Source organism: Monopterus albus, unplaced genomic scaffold (genome assembly GCF_001952655.1).
Source record: "Monopterus albus unplaced genomic scaffold, M_albus_1.0 scaffold60.1, whole genome shotgun sequence".
Classification (NCBI taxonomy): domain Eukaryota; kingdom Metazoa; phylum Chordata; class Actinopteri; order Synbranchiformes; family Synbranchidae; genus Monopterus; species Monopterus albus.
In genome coordinates, this window is record NW_018127940.1 from 2,317,351 (window position 1) to 2,329,218 (window position 11,868).

The 11,868-nt window shown below is 39.9% G+C and overlaps 1 protein-coding gene across 1 annotated transcript; it reads left to right on the plus strand.

Annotated features, from left to right (window-relative positions):
* The first annotated feature begins 47 nt into the window (after positions 1 to 47).
* chst3a (carbohydrate (chondroitin 6) sulfotransferase 3a) lies at positions 48 to 9,221 on the plus strand. The gene is made up of 4 exons (XM_020603292.1): positions 48 to 522; positions 3,268 to 3,433; positions 3,976 to 4,503; positions 4,755 to 9,221. The coding sequence occupies exons 2-4, from the start codon at positions 3,354 to 3,356 to the stop codon at positions 5,449 to 5,451; spliced, it is 1,305 nt and encodes a 434-aa protein (XP_020458948.1). The 5' UTR covers positions 48 to 522; positions 3,268 to 3,353; the 3' UTR covers positions 5,452 to 9,221.
* The last annotated feature ends 2,647 nt before the right edge of the window (positions 9,222 to 11,868 follow it).

Below are 11,868 nucleotides of genomic sequence, written 5' to 3' on the forward strand. Positions count from 1 at the left end.
GGGGGAGAGACCAAATTGGTTAATTCAAGCGTAAGAGATGCAGCCACAGAGTGTCACGTGACCTCGCCTACACAGGATGTCCACGCAGGGAGAGTAGCGACGTGTGGAGCACACGGTCAGGTCCTGGAGCGGGATCCAGCAGGAAAGTTAAAGAAAAGGTTTAGGAGCGACAATATTTCAACACACAACTATTGTTAGGCAAAACTGCACCTTCTGTCTCACGGGTGCTGGTAAATTTTAGCATTTAACTGTTGCATTTTTTTTTCTTAATCAAAGTAAAGGCACACAAACGTTAGTCTCGTTTGTCGCTGGTTTTGCTTTCCTTTAACGCTGATGATCCTGCAAGACGTCCGTGCCCACGCATTGCCTCTCATTCATCTGGCAGAGGAGAGGAGCCTGTGTCCGAGGATAACAATGAAGCACTGTGTCCGACACAATGCAGCAAGATGCTACGAGGGGCGATACTCTTTCTCACAAGATCAGGGACGTTTTCCTCGATTGCAGCGAGAGACCATCTAAAAGGTTTGTAGGGCTCTATCTATCTTATCTATCTACGTTAAAGGGTGCATATATAAACATATATATATATATATATATAGATTCCTAGAAGAAATGAATCTAAGCATATGACATACCATCATATAGCGCTTGTAATCATCCCGGCACAATTAATTGCTTATAACTCTGAAAATGATGAATAATTTCCGGCCGCTATTTGCACTAAACCATACGCATATCAAATCATACATGTTTGATGTATGTGTTTCCTTATACGGAGTAAATGAAGATTGTAAAAACGGCCACAACCCTTTTTTCATATAACAATTTTCCAGAGTTCATTTTAATATGTGAGTTGTGTGCTGGTTAGTTTGTCTTCATTCAGCTTGAGGGGGGGACATGATGCAAATGCTCCTGAGATGCCCCCTCCCCCTAAACCACTGCTATAATAGTAAATGGCCACCACACAAACACACACAGCGGGGGTGGTTTTCTTTATTTCCACATGGAAAATAGTATGACATCCAGACTAAAATCAGTCAGTCATTTGGAAATGATAATGGTTTCCAGTATTTGCCCATAACAGTAAAGTGTTTGTACTAACATCACAGCTTTCAGTGGAAATTTAGCTTCCAGCGTTTTCATGAGATGCTGCTTCAGGGCTCTGAAGGCAACCATTAATGTAATTTGAAGTGAGATGATAAACAGAGCAATGCATGTTTCTGCTGGAGCAGACAGTCAGGTTTGCCAAATGTTCCAGTGACTCTTGAATATGTAGAAATGTTCAGCTCAAGTGGTTTTGCCTGACAGTTTGATGGTGTTAGGTATTTTTAGTCAGATAGATATTGGATAGATACTTTATGTATTAGAAATGTTTAGTGGAGATAGGATGTCTAGTTAGACTGTTAAATGCTTAGTCATGCTTATGAGTTTCTACAGGGTACATCTGGTCAAGGATAACTAGAGAAAAGTTGATGACTGTCAGCAGACAGGGTGTTTAATATTATTATTATGACGTGTATAACTGTAGCCTTAGCCATAATATGTTCTTATGTTTAAGACACGACATGTTACTAGAGGTCGTGTGAGAATGTTTTTAGCTACACACCACTTAATCAACAGACACACACACAAAACAAGGATAACTAGAGAGAAGAGTTGATGACTGTCAGCAGACAGGGTGTTTAATATTATTATTATGACGTGTATAACTGTAGCTTTAGCCATAATATGTTCTTATGTTTAATGTCATGACATGTCACTAGAGGTCGTGTGAGAATGTTTTTAGCTACACACCACTTAACCAACAGACACACACATTCACACGTTGATTTGCTTCATGTTTTGACTATTGCTAGGGCCAGCTGCAAAGCTGGTGAGAGAGACGTCTTGGTTGATGTTTCTGTGTAGTATGGGGCTAGCCCAACCGAAGTGATAAAAATGTATAGTCCTGGTGGGCTCGGGGTCTTCCATCTTACATCTGCCTGCGAGCATGGTGGAGGTGCAAGATATCTGAGCGTGTAATGTTAATTTTACCTGTGATCCTTTGAATAAATCAGCACTGTTTTGAAGTTACTTGGACTGTCTCGTCTCTCAGAGTTAGCATGGTAAGACGGACCATATCCTACAATGGCTATGGCATATAACGCCCAGATAATTTGGCGGCATTTACTTACAGACCACACAATCACTTCAAAATGACTCGAAAACTGTATTTTTGTGTGTGGCAAATATTCACTTTCTTTACAGGTCCAGGTGTGTGTGTGTGTTCTTGCTACATAGTGAGGATAAAATTAGAGTCCATAGACAGTTTATTCTGAATTTAGGAAGTTAATTGTACTGAATAACATCAAAACTGATTCAGTGTCAACGGTCTGTTGCTCTGTGACACCAGAGTGGGCTGATATGTTAAGTCATCTTAATTGATTTGTCTCAGCATTTCCTAGTTGAGGTTGTCCTTAAACATGGCAGGGTGATGCAATACTCTTAGTGGATATGGAGGATACTATACCTCCTTGAGGCGCCATCTGGTTTTGCTGCTATCAAGCTCTGACTTGCCTGTTGCCTTATGCTGAAACATTGACCTGCTTTTTGAAGACTGAAGTCAAAGATTACTTGACTACATATTAAGGCTTGCTGTACTGGTGACTTCATAGCGTGGGCGAACTTCAGATTCCCAGAAATGGTACTTACAATATGAGTGTACCTGTAAGATTGTGTAACTCAGGACTTTTTTCTTGACTTTTAACTGTTAAACAGATATGAAGGCTTAAATCACACAGTATGGAGTCAAAATCTGTCTTTCCCACTGAGTCAGTGCTATTTGTATGCATTCTATTGTGTTTGTTGGCACTGAAGATCACTCCTGTTTACACTAATTCTCTCTCTCTCATCTGTATTTTTCCTTAACCTGACTCTCAGCTCAATCAAAAAAAGCTGCATAGTCTTTTATGTGACTCAAAGAAATGAGACAAACACTTTTACAAATGTTTAACAAAGTACAGAATTTTCCCAAGGATTCATATTGCTTAATCTGTGACCTCATGTTGATTCAATATTGTTGGCTGAATTAAGGTTTGCCCCTACAAGCTGAGACAGGAGAGAGTTTATTTTCTAACTGGTTTATGTTTTCACCATAGAGATAGATCTGTTGTATGCTTTATGATATTAAATTGTGAAGATATTAAGTGGGATTACAAACTGGGATTAACATCAAATTTGCATATTCTGGTTATTTTTGGCTTTACTGAAGTATTATTCTTATTGCAGAATGAAGTTTTAGCCTCTGCATGACAAGCTATGACCAACGCTCACACTAGACTCTAGACGTCCCATTACAAAGCCAGGACTTAAGAATGAAGACCAAATATGCAGTCATCTTCATCTGTATTGTTGCCCTGGTCATCATCGAAAAGGAAAGCAACATCCTGTCAAGGTAGGAGAATAAAATCTGTAAATTAGGAAGGACATGAGAGATGTTACCACTCCTCTGTGTGTTGCCTACACATAACACATTCAAATATTAAGAAAGTTAGTGGTCTACTGAGATTGGGTGGGAGTGACTAGTCCTGTAATTTAAAAGAAATAGCTTGGCATTTTGGAAAATACTTAATTTCTTGTACAGAGTTTGGTGAGAAGTAATTATAAAGCAACCACCAGTAGTTGTTTAACCTGCTCCTCCCTACCCTCCAGTCTTTACGCTAAGCTAAGCTAAGCTAAGCTAACCAACAGGCTGTAGCTTCATATACAATGCATGATCTTTTCTTCTCGGCAAGAAAGCAAGTGTTTTTTCTAAAATATCAAACTATCCTTTTAAAAGAATTTCAGACCAAAGCTGTGATCCTCTGGGTCTGTTGTTGTAATAACTGATAAACACACAGCACCTCCATGTAAAAGTGTCAGCTAAATGTAAAAATGTGAAATATAAGTTTATAGTGCTGCATAATATTTTTAAATCAAGCTTCTGTATCTCATCAGGGTATCTGATAAGCTGATCCAGAGGCAGAGTCCACAGCAGACCACACAGGCTACACTGGACTACAGCAACCTAACACCAAAAGTCTCCTTGACTGTGCTCAAAATGCTGCTCTCAAGACTAACTGGCACAAAGAGGAATTATCCAAATGTCTTTGATGGTTCATGTAATTACAGCTGCAGCGGCGGCTGTAAGCACATATTGCTCTTGGCCACCACACGAACAGGGTCCTCATTTGTGGGGGAATTTTTCAACCAGCATGGGGAGAACATGTTCTATCTGTTTGAGCCTTTGTGGCATGTTGAGCGCATGTTGACAACAGCCACAGAGGCAAACAATGGGACAGTGTTGGCAGGAATCTACCGGGATGTCCTCCAGCGGCTCTTCCTGTGTGATTTCTCTCCTCTTGAGAAGTTCATCTCTCCCCCACCTCAGGACCATGTCACCCCGGCTCTTTTCCGCAGAGAGTCTAGTTTATCACTCTGTGAAGAACCTGTCTGCACTCCTGTAATCAAAGATGTCTTTGAGAGGTATTGCACACTCTGTAGATACACATTAATATTTATAAAGCTTAGAATGTTGGCTGAATTTGAAAATGAAACTATTAACTGATGCAAAGATGGAGAGTAACACAGATGTTTCCTAGACATTTGAGTGATAGTACAGTTTATGCTATGGTCATCAGTTGTAACCATATCATCTTACTGTAGATTATGAGAAGCACATATTCAACTCTGTGAATGATATTCATCATATAAAAATTATACCAATCTTGTCTTAGGTATCACTGTAAAACCCGTCGCTGTGGGCCGCTGAACCTGACTCTTGCATCTGAATCCTGCCTTTCCAAACAACACCATGCCATTAAAACTGTCCGTGTGCGCCAGCTGGACACATTGCAGCCTTTGGTGGAGGACCCTCGCCTGGACGTGAGAGTGATCCAACTAGTCCGAGATCCACGGGCCATCTTAGCATCCCGCATGGTGGCTTTCTCTTCAAAGTACCAGACGTGGAAAGCCTGGGCGCTGGACGGCCAGGTGCCTGAAGACGACGAGGAGGTGAAGAGACTCAAAGGAAACTGTGACAACATTAGGATGTCTGCGGAAGTGGGGCTGAGCCAACCTCGCTGGCTGAGGAGCCGCTACATGTTGGTCCGTTATGAGGATATTGCCCGCTACCCTATGCAGAAGGCAGAGGAGATGTACAGGTTCACAGGGATACCATTTAGTCCCCAGGCTAGGGAGTGGATTCTGAGGAACACGCAGACCACACAGGAGGCTAGCGGGATTTACTCCACCCAGAAGAACTCCTCAGAGCAGGCAGAGAAATGGAGATTTAGCATTCCCTTTACACTGGCTCAGGTAGTGCAAAGAGTCTGTGGACCCACCATGAAACTATTTGGGTACAGGTTTGTGGATGATGAAAAGACCCTGATCGATAAGTCTGTCAGTTTGCTTGAGGAAAGAATGTTTCACTAGTCTTGGCAAATGTAGCTGTGAATTTGCAAAACACAATACACAATGGTTTGGAGTCAGGAGAAGATATTATTGCACAGACCAAAACTAGTTAGCAAAACAGCATGCCATACAATACAAAGCCATACAATATTATTCCTACTCACCAATGACGTGCTCCATTGTAACAAGTTAGAGCCACTTGATAAAGAGAAGTAGGCCTATTTATTTGCATACTGTGTTTACTGAACAGCTTGGTACTAAGGTTTATGAGTTTCATTCAGATGAAATGAGCATAGATGTCAAGTTGATGAGAGGTACTTTTGATGGTTGATTGTGATGTTCAGTGATTTAGTGAAAATGTTGTGTATACGTTTTGTTTGTGTGCGTCTGAAAAAGAGTGTCTCTCCATATGGTTTATGATGTTAGTGCTGAAAGAATAAGGACGGTGACATTATGTTTTTGTTATTGTTAATAAATCCAAAGAGACTAAAACTAACAATGAATTGCATGTACCAAGGTTTTTGAATCCAGATCCCAGTTTAGCTTATTTATCTGTGTTCCTTGCTCATGGAATGAGGTATATGTAGGGACTGGGGATGTACCTACTTGAGATGTACCCATATACCTTCAGAGTTGTTCAAGCACTAGTAAAAAGACATAAATTAGTAAAACTGTTACACTGGGTGACATGTTTCTTCATTATGACAGATATGGGTGCAGACATTTATCAGTAAACATCTCCACAAGGCCATCACTTTGACAGGGTACATCACAAGTCTCATATCGTTCCTCGCTCTTCCATCCTTGCTTGACCTGGAAGTCGTTCCTGTCAAGTAAGAATGGAAGACATTCCAAAACTCTTATCTGCTCTGAGGAGCAAAGAGGCTGTCTGGAGGAGCCATGAGTGAGGATACAAGAGTACATCCTCGGTGGAGAGCCTTTACGTCCGGACAAGCTGCTTTAATGAAAATCAGATGGTGATTGGACACTTCAGATAAAGGATGAGAGGAAACGATGTCTCCCGTCTCTAAAAATGTGCTTCCTCAGTTCCTCTCTCTTTTGATTTGGTCCTTACCTCTTACGTGGGCGGAACATGGATACATGGAAAAGACTAAAGTGAGGAAAATATGAATGCATATAATAGGGTTCGTCTCAAGTCTCTTATTAGCACTTGCATCATAAGGCACGAGGAAAAAATGCAAGGAAAATATGAGAAGCAGTTTATAGATCAACTACTGTGCCAATATTTTTTTGTAATGAGGGAGCATAATGCTCACTTATGTAATTTTAATAGTGCAGATCTATGGAAACTTATGGCACAGAAATTGGGTTCTCAATGTAAAGACCTTACTGTTGGTAAATGCAATTCAAAGTTGGTTTTAGTCTCCTTATGGGATTTAACAGTAACTGGTCTTACTGCCTAGTTCAACCTTTTTTGTATTGTATAAACCTGCACTACACTAGGCAGCTGATAGAATCACTTTGGATTAGACCTAGATATGCTTTGATAAGGTTTTACATAACTGACTCAGGTAAAGTGAATTTGCATTTTGTGGTCTTCATGAGGAGTATTCCTATCTTCCCAACACTACACTGTGTGAAAATGTAATATTGATATGTTTACCTAAATGTCTTTTAAAGCAGATGGCTATATAATTCTCATGAGATTTTATGAAATGAGGTAACACTAAAGCGGAAATATACCTTACCTACATGCCAGTGAGCCATATATGAAATAATGTCTGTCTTATTGCTGCCTCGCCTCTAAGTAAAAAGGCAATTTAGATGCCATTTTACAAAAGCTGCTTCTCTGCTAATAACTTGCTGCTTCTGTTGGCACGCCGCTCAGGATCGTTAGGTGTAAAGCCACAGCCATTCCATTTATGTCAGACAAGTATGTTCATGGCCACATGAACAAAACTGTGATGCAAGGAGTTTTTGCATCACCTCCCAACTCAAAGTAAAATCACCTGAATTATGAAGAGAGATATATTCACCCACTGAAGTTAAAATTGGACTGTTGTATAATATGTTGATGGTTTTGGTTACAGACATTATATAAGATGTATGTATGTATGTATGTAACTGTGTCAAAGTGGCCTATCACTTTAAGTGCAACCAAGGTGCTGTTTCATTAACTGTCACTCTTGATGGTATATGAACGTATCCACTGTGACTCTAGTTCAATGACAGCATTGTTCAGCTTGGCTGAGGCACTGCTGAATCTGGCTTGCTACTCATGGAAAGGAATATGTATTAGAGGTACATATAGGAGTGCGCTTATACTACTCTAGTGATTTAAACATAAATATGAATACATAACAGGTGGCAGGCCTTGAGTTGTGCAGAGCCATAACCGAATTTAAGCAGAAAGGAATACTGTAAAATACCAAGTGCAAATGAAACCATGGGTGTAGTCAGAGTATGTACAGTTTACAACTAATACTGATGGCATGAGTGGCAATAATAAATTGGGAGCAATATCATTTTGCAGTTATTCCTCAACCATAAAGTTAAACTGTATGTTTCAATGTAGAAAGTTGATGATGCAACCATCTTAAAGACCTCATGCTACTGTCAAGTTGAATGAAGTTTTCATGTTGAAAAAAGTATCAAAACATAAATAGCAAAGCTGTTTTTATGTCTTAAGTATGAGTCAAGTTTCATATTTTGTCAAACAAAGTCTCATCTCAAGTGTCAGTTCCTGAAGGCGTCCAAATGTAGTGATAACGCTTCATCAACTAAGTGCTTCTTAGTTGCAAGTCTTTCAGGTTTCTGGATGCTGACTATTAAAATGCCATTGCATTTAAAAAAGGTGCTTTCAAAGCAATGTTAACAGAGTTTTGTAATAATATAATTTTTAATATGATCACATTGTATCATTGCATGGGCCCAATTATGATGATCACAGCCTGTGATTGATTTATTCAGGCACAACACTTCATTATTTTGCTTTCAAGTAATGAGTCAAGTCAGAGTTTTAGTCAGTGTTAAGTACTCATTTCAGTGACCTAAATCTGACTTTAATACAGCCGTTCTGTTGGAGTCTACAGAAACACTTTGCTGTCTGCCCATACTCAGTGTTTTCATTTCGCTAAATTAAATGTGTTGCTTTTGTGTCATGCTATTGCCTTTTTAAGCATACAGTATGAAAGTGGAGAAACTGAATATGCTGCAAGAGCAGTTTGAGAAATGTCTTTAGATGTTTTGATGGTTTGGTGTGAGAACGTGTAACTTCAGGTTGCCATTTTGACTGAGGTGACTGTGATAAATAAGTAAGTCTCAAACTCTCACTAAGGCAGAAGTTGTCAAAGTTATGAGCTTCTTTAATGACTTGCTGTTAGTGCTTTTCTTTTTACCATCACATTTTGGTTATTTGTGCAGAAGATTATTTTCAAGCATTTATAAATGTTTCAGTCAGATGCAAATCTTATTTTGTTCTACTGAAATGATAAATAAATTGATTCTTTTGTTGAAAATGGTGCTTAGAAGCTATAAAACCATCAGTGTTTCTTTAACATGTAAATGCTGCTTCTGACAAAATTAAAGTAAAATGGACTTTTTAGCTGTTTGAGGGCCCAAAATAGATAAACAGTAGTTTTCCTTTTTACATGTAACATCAGACTGAAATGCAGTTGAAATGGTAAATCTGCAAGTTTCCCAGCAGTATGAAAGTCCCATCAGCTGCCTGTGACAACTGTTTAGCAGAGGAACTAGAAGAGGGAGTTGCAGAGGAAGTGATCTGGTACAAACTGAGTTTATGGGTTCTTTATTATGTTATAGCCTAACCTGAACTATCTACAGAGCAGCCTATAAGATTCAATTTCAGTGTAAATGTGTTGCTTTTAATAAACTTAAATCCGACTACTCAGCTCAGTGTACAAATCACTGCCACGACAGAGGGAGCCTGATCATTTCTTCATGCTCCTTGATATCTGGAAATCTGAAATGCAGCAGCTGAGGACAAAATGGATGAAAGGAAGATGAATGTGGAATTGTTGTTAGTTGCATTCTCTCCATCTAGCTCCACATCCAAAGGCATGCTGTTGCCATGGACCTCCAAAAGACTGAGGGGGAATAACCTGGGGGAAAGAAAGCAGAAACAGGGAGCCCATTCAAGTCTGCATTCTTTCTGACTGTTTCACACACCAGCTGAGAGAAAACACTTCTCAGTTCACAGCTGTTGACCAAGCTGATTTTCTCGCAGACAGCTGAATATTCCCACAGGAGCAAAGCAGATCTTTCTATCTTTCAAGATGAAAAGTTTTAATTGATGATTCACTGAAGAACCAGGTCAGACCCTGTATCGAGTTCACTCAAAGTTTGGTGCTGTGCTGCTTTTGTCCACTAGCAGTGCTGAAGTCCCTGATTTAAGTGTTTTGACAGTGATGATCTGTTCAGTGCAATAACACATACAAATGTAACTACCCCAAATAAGCTCTGTCTGTTTAAAAATGTTTTGATTGATAAGCCTGTTTGGGTAATTGCTTCGTGTTAGTCAGTATGTTACACAGATGCCTTATAGCTTTTTTTCCTTGAGGAAAAGAGAAGCTGAAATTAGATTACAATTAGGCACCACTAGCCCTAAGGGTGACACTGGTTTAGACTGTGGTGCCATTAATCTACTGTACCAACAGGAGCACACAGTGTGCTCATACGCACTTACAGATTCAATGACTCTACTTGTACTGTGCAAGTGAAGGAAAGGGAGAGGGCTAAGGAAACAGGAAACCCACCCGTTTTGACCTTTTCTGGCACTTTTCCATGTTCCTCTTTTCTCAAACGTTCCCTGTCCCACCTCAGTGGTCTTTCAATAGGTGAGGTTGTTTTTGGAAAAATAAACAAACACAGTTTTTCTGATTGGCCCATCTGAAATAGAATGCTCTGGGGGCTTTTTGGGGTGTTTGTGTATGTGCTTTGTGACTTTTTAGGGATCATGGCATTTACTTTCTATCGTATGTTATCCAGTGTCACACAACCACTGTACTACTCCAGTCCAATTCTCCACCCCTCAAGCAAACACAGACATGCAAACAGACACCTCTACCTTTCTCTAAGCACACACCATCATCTCGTACTGGCTGCCCCTCAGTGGAAGGTAAATAAATCCTATGTTTGTGGTGGAACACTGAGTGGATACACTGAGTTCCCTCATATGCCTCTGGAGTTGCTTTAACTGAAAGAGTCCTTGTGTTCATCTCTTTAAAGTGGCTCCATTCAGCCATATGCTGGACATCCACAGCTAGGCTCCACTGTGGAACAAACACAAAAAGGGAATTAGCTCTAAAAACATTAAAACCTGTCTTGTGCCATATAAAATATACTGCTGTTGTAGCTATTTTCAGTTATAATTTCAGGATGTATAATATTCAGCAAAAAACTATGGATATGTGAATTATTTACTTCCTGTAAAGCCTGCAGAGGGCAGTAGACCCCAGAGGAACATCAAGAGACTGTCATGTTTCTTTTCTGTGTGCTTGTATGGGTGTGTGTGTGTGTGTGTGTGTGTGCGCACATGCATGTGGAAATGCATATATGAATGATCAGTGGGCATGTAGGCATATATATCTCAGGTGTCCGCTATGTGCAAACACCTGAGAGGGTATATGTGTAGTGGTAGGTATTGTAATTTTTTTTTTTTATTATTCTCATTACAGGAGGTTTTCCTGCAGCTCAAGACAAAGCAGAAGATAACTTCTGCTTATGCCACTTTCTCTTCAATCCATTGCTGGGCTCTCTGTTCCCTCCAGTGAGTCCCTGGAGCTCAGTGGGACAGAAGTGTGAAAGATGTCCAAAGAGGGTGCAGGCTAGCACTAATCTGCAAATAATGACAGGCAGGCAGGGCTGAACCTAACATGTCCTTTTATTTACTGTTCTTTGAGGGTTTAGAGCAGTCCCTCATGAGGATCATCATACAACGTAACACCTGCACAACAGAAAAAGACGAGTCAGAATTGACATGGGACCTATGAAATAAAAGATGAAAAGAGTATTTTAATATGAGGAGGAGTGTGTCGAACACAAGGAATTTTTAACCAGAGACTGCATTAGTATTTGGCTTTTTTTCTGTCCATAGACTGATTCTGACCACAGAAGTGGAAACCCTCTACTAAGGAAACATTTATATATCAATATTTAATGCAGCATATACAGTACAGCTGTACAGTAATGATACTTCTGGCATGATACTGTTGCTGGAATCCAAACAAACCAAACAAACAGTATAGATAAATTGGTCTTTCTATAGTTGCAAGCACTCTCATTGACATAATGCATCTGCTAGCCCCTTACTTTAAACCCGACCTAAACCTAATTCTAACTAGTCTTAACCCACAACTCCCCAATAAAATGTCCTCACAATCATCGCATCAAATTTGTCCACACAGTGTAAGATGTGTATACACACACACACACACACACACACACACACACACACAC

Coding starts and splice junctions, on each gene's coding strand:
- chst3a (XM_020603292.1), top strand. CDS start 3,354: ATGAAGACCAAATATGCAGTCATCTTCATCTGTATTGTTGCCCTGGTC. Junction 3,434..3,975: donor GAAAGCAACATCCTGTCAAG/GTAGGAGAATAA, acceptor GTATCTCATCAG/GGTATCTGATAAGCTGATCC. Junction 4,504..4,754: donor ATCAAAGATGTCTTTGAGAG/GTATTGCACACT, acceptor ATCTTGTCTTAG/GTATCACTGTAAAACCCGTC.